General features: G+C 39.9%; 1 protein-coding gene and 1 non-coding gene across 2 annotated transcripts; one reads left to right on the top strand and one right to left on the bottom strand.

Annotated features, from left to right (window-relative positions):
- Positions 1–12,630: 12,630 nt before the first annotated feature.
- Trnah-gug (transfer RNA histidin (anticodon GUG)) lies at positions 12,631–12,702 on the bottom strand. Its single transcript has one exon. It is a non-coding gene; the product is annotated as a tRNA-His (tRNA).
- Positions 12,703–12,894: 192 nt separating this feature from the next.
- On the top strand, positions 12,895–23,387 carry LOC126343207 (HIG1 domain family member 2A, mitochondrial). The gene is made up of 2 exons (XM_050001920.1): positions 12,895–13,131; positions 23,009–23,387. Exons 1-2 carry the CDS (start codon positions 12,981–12,983, stop codon positions 23,173–23,175), a joined length of 318 nt encoding a protein of 105 aa, XP_049857877.1. The 5' UTR covers positions 12,895–12,980; the 3' UTR covers positions 23,176–23,387.
- Positions 23,388–23,588: the final 201 nt, after the last annotated feature.

Below are 23,588 nucleotides of genomic sequence, written 5' to 3'. Positions count from 1 at the left end.
TGTTAGTTCTTTCTCAAATTTCATAATTCCATCCTCGATACGACTTTTTTCTGTTTCAGCGATTTGCTCCAATTTTTTTCTTCTTCGGAGACGGTAGGGCTAGTGTCTTGACCGTACGTTTACTCATTTCACGAGCATTCCTTCAATAATTTCTTTGTGATGCCTGTTGGCAAGAGAAAGAGTAGCAGAAGTGGCTTTAATAAGATGCGTTATAGGCACTGCAGTTTCTTTTCGGTCAGTTTCATAATTCTGCCTGAATTTATAGTAAATAATCGACCTCATAAAAATGTGTCCTTTAGATGGCAGCATTTTTTACGTTAATGCCATCACTTCTGTAAAGTCGAAGGACTGAACCAGAAACTTCGAAGGTTCTGTGATAAGCTAGGCCGCGACTTCCTGGAATTGCGCCATAGGGGTGAGAACCTTAGGGGCCCCTAAATGGGTCAGTTGCGCACTACACAGACATCTCAGGCTGCTACCCAGGTAGCTAGCTGTGTGTGGGTACACACAACGGTTTTTAGATTAGGCAACTGTCCATCCATTTCCTATAATGATAGCTGTAGGAAACCGAGATGTTCAAAATGGCTGTGAGCACTATGCGACTTAACATCTGAGGTCATCAGTCGCCTAGAACTGAGAAAGAATTAAACCTAACTAACCTAATGACATCACACACATCCATGCCAGAGGCAGGATTCGAACCTGCGACCGTAGCAGTCGCTCGCCTCCAGACTGTAGCGCCTAGAACCGCACGGCCACTCCGGCCGGCAAACCGAGAAGTATCAGTGTAAAATCGAAAGAAATTGTTCCTGCGGGTGACAGTATTAAAATCCTAGTGGTTAACTGACGAAGCATTCGCAACCAAAGTGCCCGAGTTCAAAGTGCCCCTGAATAGCAGTGGAGTTCGTAAAATACTAGGTACAGAAACCTGATTGAAACCTGAAATTTTTGGGAGATAATTGAGGTGTACATCGAAAGAGAGGCTAATGGGAAATTAAGGTGGTGAATTTGTCGCAGTAGACAAGAAACTCAGACCAGCCTAGACAGAATTGAAGCTGCATGTAAGATTGTTTGGGCAAGACTCGGTTTCAGCAGTGGGCATAAAATGGGAACTGGATCTTTCTATCGCCCATCAGGCTCATCTCATGAAATAACCGAAAACTTTAGACAAGGTCTCAGTTCACTTACATGCAAGTTCCCCAGTCATACTGTAATCATCGGTGGAGACTACAATCAAAGATCAATCGGGGAAATTACATTTTTGTTAGTGGTGCGCGTGATAAAGCATCCTGTGAAGCATTACTAAATGCCTTCTCTAAAAACGCATTAGAACACATAGTTCCAACATCCCCCCTCCCCCCCCCCCCCCCCCCACCCCCCGCGAACCATAGACATGCCATTGGTGGGGAGGCTTGCGTGCCTCAGCGATACAGATAGCTGTACCGTAGGTGCAACCACAGCGGAGGGCTATCAGTTTAGAGGCCAGACAGACGTGTGGTTCCTGAAGAGGGGCAGCAGCCTTTTCAGTAGTTGCAGGGGCAACAGTCTAGATGATTGACTGAACTGGCCTTGTAACACTAACCAAAACGGCCTTGCTGTACTGGTACTGCGAACGGCTGAAAGCAAGGGGAAACTACAGCTTTACTGCATGGTTAAATGATGATGGCGTCCTCTTTGGTAAAATATTCCGGAGGTAAAATAGTCCCCCATTCGGATCTCTGGGCGGGGACTACTCAAGAGGACGTCGTTATCAGGAGAAAGAAAACTGGCGTTCTACGAATCGGAGGGTGGAATATCAGATCCCTTAATCGGACAGATAGGTTAGAAAATTTAAAATGGGAAATGGATAAGTTAAAGTTGGGTATAGTGGGAATTAGCGAAGTTCCGTGGCAGGAGGAACAAGACTTTTGGTCAGGTGAATACAGGGTTATAAATACAAAATCAAGTAGGGGTAATGCAGGAGTAGGTTTAATAATGAATAAAAAATAGGACTGAGAATAAACTGCCAACAACAGTATAGTGAACGCCTTATTACGGCCAAGATAGACACGAAGCCCACGCCTACTACAGTAGTACAAGTTTATATGCCAACTAGCTTCGCAGATGACGAAGAAATTGAAGAAATGTATGAAGAGATAAAAGAAATTATTCAGACAAGGAAGGGAGACGACAATTTAATAGTCATAGGTGACTGGAATTCGATAGTAGGAAAAGGAAGAGAAGGAAACGTAGTAGGTGAATATCGATTGGGGGGAAGAAATGAAAGAGGAATCATAGCTAACACTTGGTTCAAGAATCTTAAAAGAAGGTTGCATACATGGAAGAAGCCTGGAGATACTGACAGGTTTCAGATAGATTACATAATGGTAAGACAGAGATTAGGAACCAGGTTTTAAATTGTACGACATTTCCAAGGTCGGATGTGGACTCTGACCACAATCTATTGGTTATAAACTGTAGATTAAAATTGAAGAAACTGCAAAAAGGTGGCAATTTAAGGAGATGGGACCTGTATAAACTGACTAAACGAGAGGTTGTACAGTGTTTCAAGGAGAGCATAAGGGAACAATAGACAAGAAGGGGGGAAAGAATACAGTAGAAGAAGAATGGGTAGCTTTGAGGGATGAAGTAGTGAAGGTAGCAGAGGATCAAGTAGGTAAAAATACGAGGGCTAGTAGAAATCCTTGGGTAACAGAAGAAATATTGAGTTTAATTGATAAAACGAGAAAATATAAAAATGCAGTAAATGAAGCAGGCAAAAAAGAATACAAACGTCTCAAAAATGAGATCGAAAGGTGCAAAATGGCTAAGCATGGATGGCTAGAGGACAAATGTAAGGATGTACAGGCTTATCTCACTGGGGGTAAGATAGATACTGCCTACAGGAAAATTAAAGACGCCTTTGGAGAAAATAGAACCACCTGTATGAATGTCAAGAGCTCAGATGGAAACCCAGTTCTAAGCAGAGAAGGGAAAGCAGAAAGGTGGAAGGAGTATATAGAGGGTCTATACAAGGGCGATGTATTTGAGGGCAATATTATGGAGATGGAAAAGGATGTAGATGCAGATGAAATGGGAGATATTATACTGCCTGAAGAGTTTGATAGAGCACTGAAAGACCTAAGTTGGAACATGGCCCCGGGAGTAGACAACCTTCCATTAGAACTACTGACAGCCTTGGGAGAGCCAGTTTTGACAAATCTCTACCATCTGGTGAGCAAAATGTATGAGATAGGCGATACACTCTCAGAATTCAAGACGAATATAATAATTCCAATCCCAAAGAAAGCAGGTGTTGACAGATGTGAAAATTACCGAACATTCAGTTTAATAAGCCACAGCTGCAAAATACTAACGCGTATTCTTTATAGACGAATGGAAAAACTGATAGTAGCGACCTCGGGGAAGAACAGTTTGGATTCCGTAGAAATGTTGGAACACGTGAAGCAATACTGACCTTACGACTCATCTTAGAAGAAAGATTAAGGAAAGGCAAACCTACGTTTCTAGCATTTGTAGGCTTAGAGAAAGCTTTTGACAATGTTGACTGGAATACTCTCAAATTCTGAAGGTGGCAGGGGTAAAATACAGGGAGCGAAAGGCTATTTATAATTTGTACAGAAACCAGATGGCAGTTATAAGAGTCGAGGGGCATGAAAGGGAAGCAGTGGTTGGGAAGGGAGTGAGACAGGGTTTTAGCCTCTCCCCGATGTTATTCAATCTGTATATTGAGCAAGCAGTAAAGAAACAAAAGAAAAATTCGGAGTAGGTATTAAAATCCATGGAGAAGAAATAAAAACTTTAAGGTTCGCTGATAACATTGTAATTCTGTCAGAGACAGCAAAGGACTTGGAAGGGCAGTTGAACGGAATGGACAGTGTCTTGAAAGGAGGATATAAGATGAACACCAACAAAAGCAAAACGAGGATAATGGAATGTAGTCGAGTTTACTCGGGTGATACTGGGGGAATTAGATTAGGAAATGAGACACTTAAAGTAGTAAAGGAGTTTTGCTATTTGGGGAGCAAAATAACTGATGATGGTCGAAGTAGAGAGGATATAAAATGTAGACTGGCAATTGAAAGGAAAGCGTTTCTGAAGAAGAGAAATTTGTTAACATCGAGTATAGATTTAAGTGTCAGGAAGTCGTTTCTGAAAGTATTTGTATGGAGTGTAGCCATGTATGGAAGTGAAACATGGACGATAAATAGTTTGGACAAGAAGAGAATAGAAGCTTTTGAAATGTGGTGCTACAGAAGAATGCTGAAGATTAGATGGGTAGATCATATAAATAATGAGGAGGTATTGAATAGAATTGGAGAGAAGAGGAGTATGTGGTACAACTTGACAAGAAGAAGGGATCGGTTGGTAGGATATGTTCTGAGGCATCAAGGGATCACCAATTTAGTACTGGAGGGCAGTGTGGAGGGTAAAAATCGTAGAGGAGGAGGAGGAGGAGATTAGTGTTTAACGTGCTCGCATTCGGGAGGACGACGGTTCAATCCCGTCACCGGCCATCCTGGGGAGACCAAGAGATGAAGACACTAAGCAGATTCAGAAGGATGTAGGGTGCAGTACGTACTGGGAGATGAAGCAGCTTGCACAGGATAGAGTACCATGGAGAGTTGCATCAAACCATTCTCAGGATTGAAGGCCACAACAACAACAACAACAGTTCGAAACCCCACTTACAATGAAAATATATTGGATCCAATTGCAACAAATATACCTGACCTCTTGAAGGATGTCCACATCGAAAGTGGTATCAGTGGTCATGACGCGGTTGTAGCAACAATGATTACCGAAGTACCAAGGACACTATTTATATACAGGATGGTCCACTGATAGTGACCAGGCCTAATATCTCACTAAATAAGCATAAAACGAAAAAACTACAAAGAACGAAACTCGTCTAGCTTGAAGGGGGAAACGAAATGGCGCTGTGGTTGGCCCCCTAGATGGCGCTGCCATAGGTCAAACGGATATCAACTGCGTTTTTTTAAAAATAGGACCCCCATTTTTCTTCCACATTCGTGTAGTACGTAAAGAAATATGAATGTTTTAGTTGGACCACTTTCTTCGCTTTGTGACAGATGGCGCTGTAGTAGTCACAAACGTGTAAGTACGTTGTATCACATAACATTCCGCCAGCGCGGACGGTATTTGCTTCGTGATACATTACCCGTGTTAAAATGGACCGTTTACCAATTACGGAAAAGGTCGATATCGTGTTGGTGTATGGCTATTGTGATCAAAATGCCCAACGGGCATGTGCTATGTATCCTGCTCGTTATCCCGGACGACATCACCCAAGTGTCCGGACCGTTCTCCGGATAGTTACGTTATTTAAGGAAACAGAAGTGTTCAGCCGCATGTGAAACGTCAACCACGACCTGCAACAAATGACGATGCCCAGGTAGGCGCTTTAGCTGCTGTCGTAGCTGATCCGCACATCAGTAGCAGAGAAATTGCGTGAGAATCGGCAATCTCAAAAACGGCGGTGTTGAGAATGCTACATCAACATCGATTGCCCCCGTACCATATTTCTATGCACCAGGAAGTGCATGGCGACGACTTTGAACGTCGTGTACAGTTCTGCCACTGGACACACGAGAAATTACGGGACGATGACAGATTTTTTGCACGCGTTCTTATAGCGACGAAGCGTCATTCACCAACAGCGGTAACGTAAACCGGTATAATATGCACTATTGGGCAACGGAAAATCCACGATGGCTGCGAGAAGTGGAACATCAGCTACCTTGGCGGGCTAATGTATGACGCGGCATTATGGGAGGAAGGATAATTTATCGATGGCAATCTAAATGGTGCAATGTATGCTGATTTCCTACGTAATGTTCTACCGATGTTACTAAAAGATGTTTCTCTACATAACAGAATGGCGATGTACTTCCAACTTGATGGATGTCTGCCACACAGCTCGCGTGCGGTTGAAGCGGTATTGAACAGCATATTTCATGACAGATGTATTGGTCGTCGAAGCACGTTAACCGGATCTGACGTCCCCGGATTTCTTTCTGTGGGAAAAGTTGAAGGATATTTGCTATCGTGGTCCACCGACAAAGCCTGACAACATGCGTCAGCGCATTGTCAATGCATGTGCGAACATTACGGAAGGCGAACTACTCGCTGGTCAGAGGAATGTCGTTACACGTATTGCCAAACGCATTGAGGTTGACGGACATCATTTTGAGCAGTTATTGCATTATTGTGGTATTTACAGGTAATCACGCTGGAACAGCATGCATTCTCAGAAATGATAAGCTCATGAAGGTATGTGTATCACATTGGAGCAACCGAAATGAAGTGTTCAAACGTACCTACGTTCTGTATTTTAATTTAAAGAATCTACCTGTTTCCAACTGTTCGTCTAAAACTGTGAGCCATATGTTTGTGACTATTATAGAGCTATCTATCACAAAGCGAAAAAAGTTTTCCAACTAAAACATTCATATTTCTTTACGTACAACACGAATATATAATTTAAAAAATGGGGATTCCTATTTTAAAAAAATGCAGTTAATATCCGTTTGACCTATGGCAGCGCCATCTAGCGGGCCATCCATAGCGCCATCTGGTTTCCCCCTTCAAGCTCGACAAGTTTCGTTCTTTGTAGATTTTTTTGACGCTTATTTCGTGAGATGTTTGCCCGGTCACGATCAATACGATCAATGGACCACCCTATATATATGTGTGTGTGGATGCCATAGATGTTAAGTCCCATAGTGCTCAGAGCCATTTTGTGTGTGTGTGTGTGTGTGTGTGTGTTCAGTAAACTCGGAAAAAAATTAGGAATCTCAAAGAGGAACTTGAAACTTTCAGGACAGCTATGGCTCAAGTTTTAAAAGAATAGATGACCGTGAGTTGGACAGATACTGTATGTACTCGATAAAACAGTTCGTAATGGTAGTGATTCTCCGTGGTATACAATCACCGTAAAAAATCTTCTAAAGAAAAGGAGACTACTGCATAGTACGTGTAAAACAAAGTGGAGAAGCTGAATGAAACGCGGTTGTTTCTCAAGAGACCAGTGCATGAAACCTTCAACGACTATCGTAGCAGAAAAGTATCAAATGATATTTCACAAAACCCAAAGACACTCTGGTCGTATGTAAAGACTGTTAATGGCACCAAAATTAGCGTTCAGTCCCTAGCGAATGAGACAGGAACTGAAATTGAGGGTAGCGAAATAACAGCTGCAATGCTAAACTCGGTTTTCAAATGTTCTTTTACGAAAGAAAACCCAGGAAAATTGCCCCAGTTTAATGCTCGTACCACTGGAAAGATGAGTGAAATATGTGTCAGTAGCATTGATAAACAGCTGAAATCATTAGTCGACAAAACTCCAGGATCCGATGAAATCCCTATCAGATTCTGTAGCAGTGTGGTTTCAGTTGCCTGAGACAGCAGTCGTCTGTGTGAGTTGCGTTTGCGTCCGTGTCTACGGTTGACGAAGGCCTTAATGGCCGAAAGCTATAATTGTGATGCTTTTTGTTGTGCCTATCTGTGACTCAGTAAACCGCTATAGGGTGACTAGCATTTTCCTTCTTATCATATTGTTACAGTCCATCCTGGATTTTCCATTGTTTGAATTTGCAGCTAAGTTAGCCCCTCTTCTTACTATAATGTATCGTACATGTATCTAACAAAAAGCCGTGCCAAGTTGTTGGAAAACGCACATGAAGGGCAGCTGAAGTGATCCACAAAACTACCTTCCAATATCCTTGATATCGATTTGTTGTAGAATCTTAGAACATATACAGAGTTCAAACATAACGAGTTATCTTGAACGGAATGACCTCCGCCATGCCAACCAACATGGATTCCGAAAACATCGAACATGTGAACCCAGTTTACACTTTTCTCACATTGACGTACTGAAAGTTTTGGATCAAGGTAGGCAGGTAGATGCAGCATTTCTTTACTTCCGAAAAGCATATGACACAATTCTACAGCTATGCTTATTGCCAAAAATTCGACCATATGGGGTGTCAAGTGAAATTTCTGACTGGAATGAGGACATTTTGGTAGGGAGGACGCTGCATGTTATCTTGGATGAAGAGTCATAGTCAGATGTCAGAAATAAATTCAGGTGTGCCCCAGGGAAGTTCATTCGGACCCTTGCTGTTCATGTTGTGGGTTAATGACTTTAAAGACAATATTAATAGCAACCTCAGACTTTCTGCGGATGATGCTGTTATCTGTAATGAAGTACTGGCTGAAAGAAGCTACATAAATGTTCAGTCAGCTCTTAATATGATTTCGAAGTGGTGCACAGACTGGTAACCTGCTCTAAATGTTCATAAATGTAAAACTGTGCACTTCACAAAACGAAGAAACCTAGTATCCTGTGACTATAGTATCAACGGGTCACTCGTGGAACTGGCCAACTAAAAAAAAAAAAAAAAGACTGGGTGTAATACTTTATAGGGATACGGAAAGAATTACATAGGCTCAGTAGTGGGTAAAGCAGAAGGTAGACTTCGGTTTATCGGTAGAGTAATGGAGAAGTGCTGTCAGCTTACAAAGGAGATTTCCTACAAATCACTCGTGCGATCAATTCTAGAATATTGCTCAACTGTTTGAGATCCGTACCAAACAGGGCTTACAGAGAATATTGGACGTATATAGAGAAGGGCAGCACGAATGGTCAAGGTTTGTTTGACCCGTGGGAGAGTGTCACAGATCTGCTGAAGAAACTGAACTGGAAGACTCTTGAGGATATAAGTAAACTATCCCGAGAAGGTCCACTAACAAAGTTTCAAGAACCGGCTTTAAATGATGACTCTAGGAATATACTGGAACCCTCTAGATATCGCTCATGTAGGGATCGTGAGGACACGATTAGAATTATTATTGCACGCACAGAGACTTTCAAACAGTCCTTCTTCCTGCGCTCCATACTTGAATGGAACGGGAAACGTTGGGCATACTCTCTGCCACGCACTTCACTGTGGTTTCCAGAGTATAGGTGTAGATTTATAACTGAACATACAGATCAAATGTTTCTGGATCACTGGAAAAATTGTGATAGGTAATACTGCTATTTTAGGTTTTCGGATTTCAGTTTTGATACACCAAGTCGGAATTATTACTGAGAGCAGCAATACAAGTCACTTGAACTCGAATGTACGCGCGCAAAATGAGCGAACTTCTCGAAAGCACGTAGTGCGCAGAACAGAAAAATCTAGGGTCTGCGCACATACATGGACCACTCGCCCCTGATGAGTGGTATTCCCCACTCCGTTAGTAAAGAAGTATTCTTCGGGATTGATTGTTGCTTGAACAAAAGAGTTGTTACAAGATAAAAAATGTTTTGCGTTGAATACGTTAGCTTTTCAATCCAGTGTTGCCGATTCAATCTTTGCACAATAAAAAAATTGTTTACCTACTTTGGAAGAAATGGGAAATCAGTTTTTGAGGACTAATCGCCGCTCCGTAACTTGGGAGTAGATGAGTGGCTCTGAATATTTGTCGTTATTATTATGTTACGAAGACGCATGTTAATGCTTCAGGTTGAAAACACCTTTTCACTTGCCGTAGTATATCGTAACGCATTTTATTCTGCAATTTTCCATCGAGAATTGCAGTATCCTGTGACGTAGTTTGACTGACACGGTAAAAGAAATTAAAAAAATGCTTAGCTGTGTTAATAGACAGATACGGCGAGTTACATATTCATTCAGTATTGTAAGTAGGTCTCATAGCCAGAGGGTAGTTTGTGACAATACTTTCTTAGACATGTTGTTGTTGTTGTCTTCAGTCCTGAGACTGGTTTGATGCAGCTCTCCATGCTACTCTATCCTGTGCAAGCTGCTTCATCTCCCAGTACCTACTGCAACCTACATCCTTCTGAATCTGCTTAGTGTACTCATCTCTCGGTCTCCCTCTACGATTTTTACCCTCCACGCTGCCCTCCAATGCTAAATTTGTGATCCCTTGATGCCTCAAAACATGTCCTACCAACCGATCCCTTCTTCTAGTCAAGTTGTGCCACAAACTTCTCTTCTCCCCAATCCTATTCAATACCTCCTAATTAGTTACGTGATCTATCCACCTTATCTTCAGTATTCTTCTGTAGCACCACATTTCGAAAGCTTCTATTCTCTTCTTGTCCAAACTAGTTATCGTCCATGTTTCACTTCCATACATGGCTACACTCCAAACAAATACTTTCAGAAACGACTTCCTGATACATAAATCTATATTCGATGTTAACAAATTTCTCTTCTTCAGAAACGCTTTCCTTGCCATTGCCAGTCTACATTTTATATCCTCTCTACTTCGACCATCAACAGTTATTTTACTTCCTAAATAGCAAAACTCCTTTACTACTTTAAGTGTCTCATTTCCTAATCTAATTCCCTCAGCATCACCCGATTTAATTATTATTATAGGAAAAACTGGTAGATGCAGACCTCGGGGAGGATCAGTTTGGATTCCGTCGAAATGTTGGAACACGTGAGGCAATACTGACCTTACGACTTATCTTAGAAGAAAGATTAAGAAAAGGCAAACCTACGTTTCTAGCATTTGTAGACTTAGAGAAATCTTTTGACAATGTTGACTGGAATACTCTTTTTCAAATTCTAAAGGTGGCAGGGGTAAAATACAGGGAGCGAAAGGCTATTTATAATTTGTACAGAAACCAGATGGCAGTAATAAGAGTCGAGGGGCATGAAAGGGAAGCAGTGGTTGGGAAAGGAGTGAGACAGGGTTGTAGCCTCTCCCCGATGTTATTCAATCTGTATATTGAGCAAGCAGTAAAGGAAATAAAAGAAAAATTTGGAGTAGGTATTAAAATTCATGGAGACGAAGTAAAAACTTTGAGGTTCGCCGATGACATTGTAATTCTGTCAGAGACGGCAAAGGACTTGGAAGAGCAGTTGAACGGAATGGACAGTGTCTTGAAAGGAGGATATAAGATGAACATTAACAAAAGCAAAACGAGGATAATGGAATGTAGTCAAATTAAATCGGGAGATGCTGAGGGAATTAGATTAGGAAATGAGACACTTAAAGTAGTAAAGGAGTTTTGCTATTTAGGAAGTAAAATAACTGATGATGGTCGAAGTAGAGAGGATATAAAATGTAGACTGGCAATGGCAAGGAAAGCGTTTCTGAAGAAGAGAAATTTGTTAACATCGAATATAGATTTATGTATCAGGAAGTCATTTATGAAAGTATTTGTTTGGAGTGTAGCCATGTATGGAAGTGAAACATGGACGATAACTAGTTTGGACAAGAAGAGAATAGAAGCTTTCGAAATGTGGTGCTACAGAAGAATGCTGAAGATTATATGGGTAGATCACGTAACTAATGAGGAGGTATTGAATAGGATTGGGGAGAAGAGAAGTTTGTGGCACAACTTGACTAGAAGAAGGGATCGGTTGGTAGGACATGTTTTGAGGCATCAAGGGATCACAAATTTAGCATTGGAGGGCAGCGTGGAGGGTAAAAATCGTAGAGGGAGACCGAGAGATGAGTACACTAAGCAGATTCAGAAGGATGTAGGTTGCAGTAGGTACTGGGAGATGAAGCAGCTTGCACAGGATAGAGTAGCATGGAGAGCTGCATCAAACCAGTCTCAGGACTGAAGACAACAACAACATCTAACTTTAACCTATCCATTTCCCTTTTTAAATTTTCTAACCTACCTGCCCGATTAAGGGATCTGACATTCCACGCTCCGATCCGTAGAACGCCAGTTTTCTTTCTCCTGATAACGACATCCTCCTGAGTAGTCCCCGCCCGGAGATCCGAATGGGGGACTATTTTACCTCCGGAATATTTTACCCAAGAGGATGCCATCATCATTTAATCATACAGTAAAGCTGCATGTCCTCGGGAAAAATTACGGCTGTAGTTTCCCCTTGCTTTCAGCCGTTCGCAGTACCAGCACAGCAAGGCCGTTTTGGTTAATGTTGCAAGGCCAGATCAGTCAATCATCCAGACTGTTGCCCCTGCAACTACTGAAAAGGCTGCTGCCCCTCTTCAGGAACCACACGTTTGTCTGGCGTCTCAACAGATACCCCTCCGTTGTGGTTGCACCTACGGTACGGCCATCTGTATCGCTGAGGCACGCAAGCCTCCCCACCAACGGCAAGGTCCATGGTTCATGGGGGGAGGTCTTAGACATGTATGTACTGCAAAAATACATTAACTCACTATTTTAACGTAACAAATACATCGACATCTATAAACTTTGCCGGGAACAAAATAGTTCAGTTTCCATATAGATTACCGGTACTGACGCAGTAGCGATATCTGAAGAAACTGGCAATGAATGCCAGAAAACAGTTACACTTCTTTATTGTATTGGGTAGTAAATAAATGTTTAAGCAGGTGTCAATCATGGTGTAGTGCTTGGTACAAATCGTATTTCAACACTAACTTGCTTGAAAAATTATAAAATGTGTTTGGCGTCCAGAATTTAAATGTTTTAATGTAAGTGAAGAGTACGGCAGATAACTTATTCAGTGAGTTAATAATTCATTTTAGTAATTTGCAAATGAAATCTGATAAAAATAGTCCACGCGGCGACAGTGCATTGCATTTTTCAAACGGAATTCAATAAAAATGAACCCCACCGTGACAGTGTTTCACCACTGCCGTGACCAGGATTCGAACCTGGGTTATTGCGGCCACAACGCAATGTCCTAACCACTAGACGATCACGGCTAATCGGGGCACATACCACTCAGTGCTCGTATTTGGAATTATATATGAGGTAATCTTTGCAAACTACGTCGTTTAGTTATTAAAGTTTCTAAGTGATTTTGAACTTTCCTTACAAAGCTTTGACATATTTTTTTTATTAAACATTACATGTAGAAACGTAAGCGACGCCCTCCTGCTAACATTAGTAACAGCGATCTCTTGCTGCTGCGTCGCGAACTGTAAACACAGTTGTTAGGTAACAAATGAAGTTCGGAAGTGTTTAACAAGAAGAGTTGAAAATGCAAAATTCAAAGTCAGAATCAAGAGAAGAGCCCGAACCGACTTTTGATTGGTTACAGTTGCAAAAGGATGTCCGCGCAACAAACACACAGGAAACGACAAGGGAAAAATTCGCACGTAAAGTGTCAGAAAATCCCTTAGTTCCAATTGGTACGATTTTTGTTTTTGATGTAAGAGATTTGATTTGAAGTGATAAGTTCTTGCATGTGTCATATGCTGCTGTGCTACATTATAGCTACCTAACGGAACAGTGATCACTTTGCGTAATAAGCTTTTTTCCGTTTGATTGTATGTTATATAACTTAGCCATACAGAGCGAGGCTATGTGTAGGTCATAAATCTGTAAATTTTGTCCTTCAAACACCATACATGCTAGCAGAAAGCGTTGATGTATCCAAGATGTTTATGATGATGCACATTAAATTTTGGAGACTTTCATATGATTCATGATGGTGTCGTGTTCCTTTAAAATACTTTGTTATTATCGTGTGGGTAGCGGATGTCACATCATGATTGTATCTTGGTATCCATCAGCAAGTACAGTACAGAAGGCAGAGTCTGATATAGACACGTTATTTTGACCGCTTATAAACTGTTGACAAAGAATACTGGTATGTTTGTGTTTTATAACAAAAAAGGGGCGTCGCCTCAAACGAATATATAATTTGAAGTTAACACCTAAAGTAGGAAAAAAACATACAGTTCAAACTAATAGACCTGTTGCAGAGGTGTCGTAAGTACTTTACAGTACACACGTGATTTCCATCTGCAGGAAATTCTTATTTTACTAAATGTAAACTTAAATGTTCCAATGTTTTGTTGAATTGTAACATCACATGACCATTCTTTACCTCACAGTAGTCATTATGAGTTGTAGATGAGTGTGTCCCATAATTGTTTGTGAGATTAGTGCATTTCAAAACTGGTCTGTCCATCCTGGTACCTGTTACACAAGCTTCTACGTAAATCATATCAGGTGACATGTCAACATTGGCATAGGTGCTCTGCTCTCCCTGTACAGTTATTCTTTCAACCTGCAATTTCCTTCATATGGTGAAACAAATTATGGGCTTTGCCGTATTACTTGGTTACAGAAAGATAGTTTTCAACTCTCTACTCTATATACATAGGCCTACACACACGTTGCTTGGGAATATTGTTCCATCTAACAAGGTAATTTCATTGTTTTAGCATCCTGAAGAACTAGTTGTCAGCATGTAGTTTTCACAAGATTTTACGTATAGACACCGTACACAATGACATCTTGGGTTGTCGGGTGTTCTGCCGGATATCAGCGTCGTACTTACACGATATTTTGGTTACGTAGCTCGTAACCTTCATCAGGTGTGACCTGAGACTGCTCCTCGAGTGCACCTGGTCCAGTATTTGTGCCTATGGCCTTCACCCTCCACCAACGGCTGCAGGCACTTCCTCTGTGGCCCGCACCCATTCCCTGCGACCTGCTGGAGCGTTGGTCCTGCGTGGGACGGAAAACGGAGCAGCAACGCTCCAGCAGGTCGCAGGAAATGGGTGCGGACCACAGAGGAAGTGTCTGCAGCCGTTGGTGGAGGGGGAAGGCCATAGGCACAAATACTGGACCAGGTCCACTCGAGGAGCAGTCTCAGGTCGCACCTGATGAAGGTTACAAGCTACATAACCAAAATATCGTGTAAGTACGACGCTGATATCCGGCAGAACACGCAACAACCCAAGATGTCATTAGATCGTCGGGAAAGCCTGAAGAGTTACAACATACACAATGTTTTTTATGTTTCAGTTGTACTGTAGAATGGGAATGGGTGGTTTTTTAATTCTCCAGTTCTGTTGTGAATAGTTTGACAGTGGCCTTTCATTTGGATAACCATTTGGTTGGTCATCTCCATATAAAGTGCTGTACAAAAATTAGAGATTCAGAATAGCAGGCGTCTGGTATGGCGAGATGGGCAAAGTGGTATTCTTTAAAGCCTTCTGTCTGCTAATCTACCTGTATTTGTCTAATCTTCTACACTGGTATCCCATTATCTTCCTAATAAATTGAAGCATAATGCTAGACTTACATATAAATGAACCTGTGCGATTTCCCGTGTCACATTAATAAACACTGAAAAGTCAGGTGTTTGTGACTCAGTAGTATAATTAACAACTGCCATGTTTGCTATTTTGTTAATAACACAGCATTACATTTCTGTACATTTAAGAATTAGTTGTTAGTCTATGCACCAGGTGAATATTTTATTAACATGTGACTGGATATTGACACTTGTTTCATTAATTTGTTAAACAACACATTTTCATAAATAAGTCTAATTTGCAAAATCTGGAGACTGCTGCTAATTCACTCCACATAGCCATCAAAATATAATATCAACAGAAATTAATTCATCACATGACACTAGGGACTCCTGAAAGTACTTACACATTTTTGAATGATTCTCCGTACAGTAAATTGTATTGTCTGTGCTATTGAGATGTTTTCAACGCGATTGCAAGTCTGAGTGGATATCCTATAAGAATATATTAAGCATGTGTTGTAGCTCTGAATTGAAAGCTGCATGGAAGTCTAAAAACATGGAAGTTCACATAATTTACTCCATGTATTATGTTTTCCACACAAATGCTCCAATGTTGCTTCTGTTTCTGTTGTAATGTCATCCACGAAGTGTACATAAAGTAATTAACACAGTCTTTTCTTATATTTTAGAATCCATCAACTATTTTTGATCCATCTACCATCCATTCTCCTGATTACGAATCTTGCCATCTCAATTTAATTTTCATTAATTATAATTACGTATTTTACTTCAGTCTATTCCCTGATTCATATGCCCATTGTCTTCAACTCTCCAGAATAGAGTAACTCATCTCTTGAGTCTATGGCTTTGTTGTTAACTGTACAACTGTCTTATCACTGTGTTATTAATGCATTTATTTAGTGGGATTAGTAAAAAACTAGTAAACCCCCAGTTCCTTACATAATTGAACTCCCATGTATAAAACAGCTTCAAATGTGCGATTACTTTAATGTGTTAAATATTTGATATTAAGCATGTAATACAGAAGAAGTTTACAAGAGTTTTGAAAATATGCTTAAAGTTTTGTTGCAAGTTGCTAAGTATTCTTATTGTGAAACATTGGATGAATTTAGTCTGGATAATTTGTGATTCATTTTAAGCAAAAGCAAGTTTTTCGCACGTCTGAATGCCAGTGACTTCAATGATATAATTTTGCAGGTACATTTAGTGGTATACATGGACACTGTCTGCAAAGTTTGTGAATAAAGTTTGTAGTAAAGAAGTAATAAACTAACACCTCATGTCTGATGCTTAAGGTTTGCTGTACAAACAACAAAATTGTGTAGTAAGCGAGAAACTTTTTTCCTTTCATCATTTTGTGGAGATTTCAGTGAGAAGCAGTTCCATAAATGTTTTAAATTATGGGTGAAGTTTGCTAGGGAATGGCTAAGTGCTCTCATTCTCAAATACGGGATGAATATAGTCCAGGCATTTGCACGCTGTCAATTATGCTGACGCAAGATACACACACAGTTTCTACCAATAATAATGGTCTTATCATGTGAAACTTTTAACACATAAGATTATAACTCATAATAAGTAAATTATGTTACCATTTAAGATTTTTAAATTTGGTCAATAACCACACAAAATATTGGAAATTAAAATCTTGTTGCCCTTGTAAGCTATTAGATAGGCAGCTTGCTACTCGTATTGGGTTTCAGGCAGGGCAGTTGTTCAGTAATATTTGTGTGGTACTATGCTGATAGCTTGTTGATAATGATTAAGAAATGACTAGTAAAAGGCCATGCTAACAAAACAAAAACTGGCAAACTTAACACCTGCACGAGAATAAGGGCTGTGAGAGTGAATGTCCTTGTTATTAATTCTTCAGGACTAGTTAATGAAAGGAAAGTGCCAACTCACAATCTGTCATCTTCCAACTTATCCTAGACTTCAGCATGTGCTGCAGTACCATCCGTCACTACTATTAACTGTTGAAACTTGTCTGCACTAGAGGCAAAACATACGGTGTCATCAGCAAAACAAAGATGGTTCAGGTGTGATACATTAACACAGATTCTTTCTTTTTCCCAGTTGAGTAATTCGGAGACCTCCTCTAGGGCTGGTGAGAACAGTTTTGGTGACTTTGGGTCTCTCTGACCAACACACCTGTCAGTCCAGAATTGCCCAATGTTTTGATGAAATGTATGGTCATCAGGAATGGATTGTGAGAGATCTGGAGCAGAAAAGAATTGAAGCACTTGAGATGTGGCACCATAGAAGAGGGTTGAAAATTAGGTGAGCTGATGAGATAAAGAATGTGGAGGTTCTCTGCAAAATTAGTGAGGAAGGGAACATATCAAGGACACTGAGAAGAAGAAGGGACAGGGTGACAAGACATCAGGGAATAACTTCCATGGGACTAAAGGGAGCTGTAGAGGGTAGAAATTGTAGAGCAAGACAGATGTTCTAATACATCCAGCAAGTAATTGAGAACATAGGTTGCAAATGCTACTCTGAGATAAAAAGGTTGGCATGAGAGACGAATTTGTAAAGACTGGTGGCTCAATAATTCAGAACTGGGCAATTCCACTGAAAGCTGTAATTCATACTCATTGTTTCATTCTATGATTTCTTTAATGATTTGTAAATTATGGTTTATGATGATCTATTTTAAAGCCAGTTCTCCTTCTGCCCATTTACTATCTGTTGTTAGTTCTTTGGTGATTGTGGCACATATCTAGTACGGACAAGAGATTGATAGGTCTGTAGTTTTTTTGTCTAGCCCATCCCCTTTCATCAGAAGTGGTATAATAACACTGTTGTTTGATTTTAGGGGAATTATCTTACTCTTCTTTTGGTCTGTAAATAATGTAGTAAGCTCCTTTGGTGTTGCTTTTCCACTCACTTGAATTCCTCTTATCCCTCCTTTTCCACCCCACCCCACTCTCTCTTTCTCTCTGTATTTCTTAAATGCTCTACCCTCTGAATACCTTTCATCTATTTGTGCAACTTTTGAGTCATCTATTGAAAAGCTGGTCTTGTGCTATCCCCTAAATCGCCCTTGCCTCATACTTCCTTCTCTACCTTTCCCCACCTCCATCAGGCTGGGCAAATGCTCTCAATAATCAGTATTATACCTTCCAATCTCCATCAACCAAAGAAAGTGCTATTAGTAGTCAATCTTGCTGCAGGAATGTGTGTTTGGATGTCTGTGTGTGAGTAACTGCTATTAATAATCAGTAATCAATGTTGCTGTGAGAATGTGTGTTTGGGTGTCTGTGTGGTTGTATCTGTGAATCTGTGTACTTTTTCGTGCACCTTACACAAGTCTGCTGTACGTCAATGGTTGTCGTACCCTGTTTTAAGTATTGTTCCATTCAAGAATTTCAATTATTGTTAATATCTTCCCAAATATTACAATCTATTACCCTCTTTCTCGCCGTGCCTCAAATGGCTTTGTTACCTCATCTTCTGTTACTTTGAGAAGTTATTATTTTCATTCATAACTATTTGTGTTTGTTTGATTTTTTTGAACTATACAAGCATTTTACAAATATTTATAATGCCAATACAATTTTCACTCTCTCACTAATTACTGTACTGCCTACCATCTTCACTGATTAAGTGTGATATCTTCTAAAATGGAATGAGACACCTATTAAAGAAAACAGTTTTTAAGCGAACAGTAGATTGAATGTCTATGTTCATGGCTTGTAGTGTATCGTGCGAAGAGCTCAAGTTGGGTTTTGCATCCTTTTGATTGTTAAATCCAAGCTGGTTCAGAATGAGGAGGCTGTTTTGTTCCAGCCAGATCATTTAGTCTGAATCTAGAAAAGATTTTAGAATTCTCTTACAGATTCAGTTGAATAGTTTTGTACCACATTCTTGTGGATCTGATCTGCTCCTGTGTTTATAGATGATGATGATCTCTGCTCAGTATGTCATTGGGAACTGTTCCACATTCAGTGAATCAGTGATAATTTAAGAATGAAGCTAATTTATTTAGTCCTGTATGTTATGGAATAGAGCCACCACAAGACTGCTATCTTTAAGTTTAGCATTTACAGCTGTTGTTCAATGCCATTATGCTTGATTATTACATCACTCAACTTTTCAGTGATACAGCAGCTGAATGGTGCCAACAGCCCTTGCTTTTCCACTTATAAGGAACATAAAGCAAAGTTCAACTTTTTAAATTTTTTTTATCAAGAGTGCAACTTAAACTGTTCCTTAAAGTATCTCCTGGTGTTTTGTGTATAACAAGTAATTTCTATGTATTTGAGTCTTAGTTCATCTACATGTTTGTCTCTTGTGTAAGAAATATGACCAACTACTCATTATACAGTTGATTGAACCTGTAGATTGGTAAAGTGTTGTATTAGCAGCATTCTACTCACATAGTTTTGTATTTAAAGATCTCCAGGTCTGACTGTTGTCAATAAAGCTAATATATTAACATGGGTAGGTCTGAGCTATTTGTTGTAGGTAATTACATCAGCAATGTTATGAGAACCATATATTGATGCTCACCTTGACAATTACATGTTGTGTTTCAGACAGGAAGACAATGAGACAATGAGAAGATGGTTGACAAATCTAGCCTTCAGCCAGAGCTTTCTTCAGAAAAGAAAACACATACTCACACTTTCAGACAAGCAAGCTTACCCATATGACTATCTCCATCTGTAAAGACATGACAGTGGAATGTGCATATTAGTAAACCAATATTTTCCCTGAAATTGTATGATCAGCAAGAGGAGCCAACTTCTGCTATTAGTATATTGTGTGTAGTTAATCATGCCAAAACCATTTTGCTGGAAGATTTCTATCTGGATAGATTTAAATTTCATGTCTAACACCGTACTGCAGATATGCTAACTTCTATTTCATGTGCCCATCCCCCCCCCCCCCCCCTCCTCCCCCGAACTGCTGAACATTCATGTTTTTCCTAAACTTCTGTCTCACTACTATACATTTCTGGGTTTAGTCAAAAGTTGAGTCCAAGTATTACAAGAGGACCTTCAGTTTCTCCTCAACACAGTCTCTGTTCAAAAAGTTCAGAGACTGATTTTATTCCTGTCATGTAAGCAAAGTCAGTGCACTGACTACAATGGCAGCTTTAAGCACCAAGAAGTGCATTCAACCAATCAATTTTGAGTAGGCAGTATTAAGTTCTGGACATGTGGTCCTAGTGTGTTAGCATTGTGTATCACAACTCACAGTGGAGTAATCTCCCTTTATCAACTTTGTCCAGAATGTTTTGAAGAAGAGAAAAGTACACGCTAAGTTTGTCCCACATGCCTTGGCTTTTAAACAAAAATGGGCGACAAGATTGAAATGCAAAATGCAGACAGTAATTCTGTGGAAAAAATACTAACAGGTACTGAGTTATCAGTATCAACCTACCACAAAATGAGATTCACATGATAGGTCAACACTTTGACACCATAATAGACACTCAAGCCAGTGTGTTGCTTGAGTTATTGTTGTCCCAAAGGAAGACTTTTCTGATAGTTTCACATGGTTTTATGAACTGTGTATTGTACTCAAAAAGGGAGAGTGGAGAGACGAGGTAGGACATAAAAAACTAAATCCACCACCTTAAGTTCTTTTTTTAATTGTAGTCTCAACTTTTTGAATTGATGGGGTGAGCCCCTACGGTTAATTACTAAGTGCACAATATTGACATCTGTTGCAAGCATTTCTGTTGTTATATGAGTGTTTTAGAGTCCTCTGCGGTTAAATTTATACTGACCAAATCAACACACACATAATCTAAACTTTTGTTTACAAGTACCATATTTTCTATCCCTGTGTCGACTAAGGTGTTTTGTGCAGGGTGTTCACCCTGTTCTCACAGCTCAAAATTAGAGGCTTACAGGTTATAAGAAGAATGTTGTGTGTTGCCAGCTGAACACTTTGAGAAAAACTAGTCTTCCCTTCCCCTTCCCTATTGTCTCAGTTTGCTCTCTAGAAGGAATAGACCCATCCAGATACTCGCCCATTTAGCACATTTCATCTGTGATCCAGGGATGCGCACTGTCCCTATGTAGAATACACCCAGCTGATTAATGCAGGTTTGCCAGCTAACCTGGATGTGGTTTTTAGGCAGTTTCTCACATCCAACTGCAGTAACACTGGGCTGGTGCCCACATTCCACATCAGGCACATGATTGCAAACAATTAAGAAAAATTCTTGTACTTTCATAAGGGATGTCACAAGATGCAGGCAGATGGATTACACAAATTGCAGACCACTAAGGGCGTACCAGTAGCATTACCAAATCCATTTTAACATGCTGGCCCTGTGAACATATGGGATAAAGGCCAGGAAAAAGAAGACACTCTAGAAGGAATCGTCATTTGTTACTGGGATGGTTTTGTGCTAGCTTTAATCTAGTATGGTTCATTGCAGATTTTCTTTCAAGAGAAAAGTCACCTTGGCTTATTTAAGCAGAGTGTAGGTACATACAATTGTGAGCATAGTTCAAAGCTTATGTAAAGTTGTTGTGCAATATTTTAAGTAATTGAGTTCATAATGAAGATTACCTACCAAAAACTGAAACAAAAGTTAGATTGAAATGTGATAGTTTGCTTGTTAATTGCCTTCTGCAAGACCGAAAGCGAGAGTTTCTCACTTTGGGTATCCCAGAAGTGAATTCCTCTTGAGGTTGGTAAATGTTCATGCATCAGTTTGCATTACCTTTTTGGGACAAGAGGACAAAAACCTGTTCCAAGTGGCTGTAAAAATTTGTTTTGGGATATTGAGCACCTGCTTACAGAGCAACTTCTAGGAGCCAGTGATATTCAGTTTGAAGATGTCCAATCCAGCTCCTAGGTAGAGGGTGATTATGACTTCGGATGCTCAAACCAAGGTGGCAGTGCTGGTACTGGGATGCAGTACATGATCAACATTTCTGAAATTGCCCTGGGATGTTTCCTTCCTCCAGGAATCTCTTCCACAGCTTTGAAATGATGCTAAAGGTCCCGTTCAACTAGGGATCCATCTTGTGCTTACCGTAGATGTACCTTAATGTGCTAGTGATCCATCCATGCATAAATTATTCACGAGATTATTGTGCTTCTATGCAACTTGAAAATTTTGCCAAATGCACAGAACATGCAGTTTGAACCACTGTATTCAAGAGACACTTGGAATGATGTAGTCTCATACTGCCTTGTCATGTTTTCCCATTGTTCTGCCTCGGTTTGGTTGGCAATGGGAGCAAACTATTTGGCAAATTTAGTCTTCACAGTTCAATGAAATTCAGTTGCAAATAATGTGTGTGTGTTTTGAGGTAAATCGAGCATGAAGATCACATTAATGACAACTCGTCATAGCTGTCATGGGTCAGTTATGATAGTATACCAGAAGGTTTCTTGGAATGTAGTGAAGTCAAGGGATATCTTTGTCCAACAGAAAAAAGATTTCACAATGAAAACATAACTGTAAAATGTCCCACAAAATGCAAACAAATTAATTGTAATTAAAAGTGTTCACGTTAAATGTACCTGTGTTAAACTTAATCAAACTGCTGCATTCAAAATAGTGAAAAGACATTTCATTCTAATTTTAAATCTTTGCTTTAAAAGGGACAGTCATCAAAATATCCGAAACAATCAATTTTTTGTACATACAGAGTGAACCAAAAATGACTTGCCCATCTCCCACATTTTGAAGAGCAATAGAAAAAATCCAGCAGCGCAACAACTGTTTTATTTATAAATAGTAAATATACTGATTAGAAAATTAAAAGCTCTTTGAGAGCCAATAACACACACTGTAGATTGTCTGTCAGCTCATTCAAACGATGGCCATAAGGTGTACTGCTGAAATATCAGTGGAAGGAATAGAATTTCTGGGGCTGCATGTCCAGAATCTAACAGATATTAGATGAAAATATGAAGATACACATTGGCTTTTTAAGTTTGAAGTAAATTTAAATTTATTGTGATGTTTCCTATATAGGGTAAATGAGCTTTTTGATGTAGTTTCTTTCTGATTGTAGGTTGCCTAGCTACATTTTGTGCTTTGTCCTATGGTCTATGGAGTTTCCGGACAGGACAGAGAAGGATGTCCCAATACATGATGCGCCTTCGAATAGCTGCTCAGGGAATCACTATTGCTGCTTTGATTGTTGGCCTAGGTATTTCTGCAACCAGGAAGAGTAATTAAGGCAGCATTAAATTGTTCATCTTGGTCTCTGTAATCCTGCAACATTTGCAAATTGACACCTTGTTAATACATATATAATACTTTTCTTTCTTGTAAAATGCCTTGAGTTTCGTTTTTGTTAAATTGTTGCAAGATGGTTCTCAACAATAGTTTACTACTCCAGTAACTAATGTACATCTAGCACCAATAAAAAACCAAAATTTTAGAGTTAATTTAGTTGCTGATTTTCATGATCATTATGTTTATTTGTATTTGGAACTTTTAGTTCTTAATACTAGCCTGCCAGTTGTGAATTTCTTCTTTCCAGAACAAGCAAGCCTGAAATGAAAGAAGATATCTCACCACAGGTCTGCTAAAAAACTCATTGTTGTTTGACCAGTTTATGCTAGGATGCAGATGCAGCTATCTCTGGT

The sequence above is a fragment of the Schistocerca gregaria genome, chromosome 1 (genome assembly GCF_023897955.1).
Source record: "Schistocerca gregaria isolate iqSchGreg1 chromosome 1, iqSchGreg1.2, whole genome shotgun sequence".
Lineage (NCBI taxonomy): Eukaryota > Metazoa > Arthropoda > Insecta > Orthoptera > Acrididae > Schistocerca > Schistocerca gregaria.
This window is presented reverse-complemented; position numbering and strand designations above follow the sequence as displayed.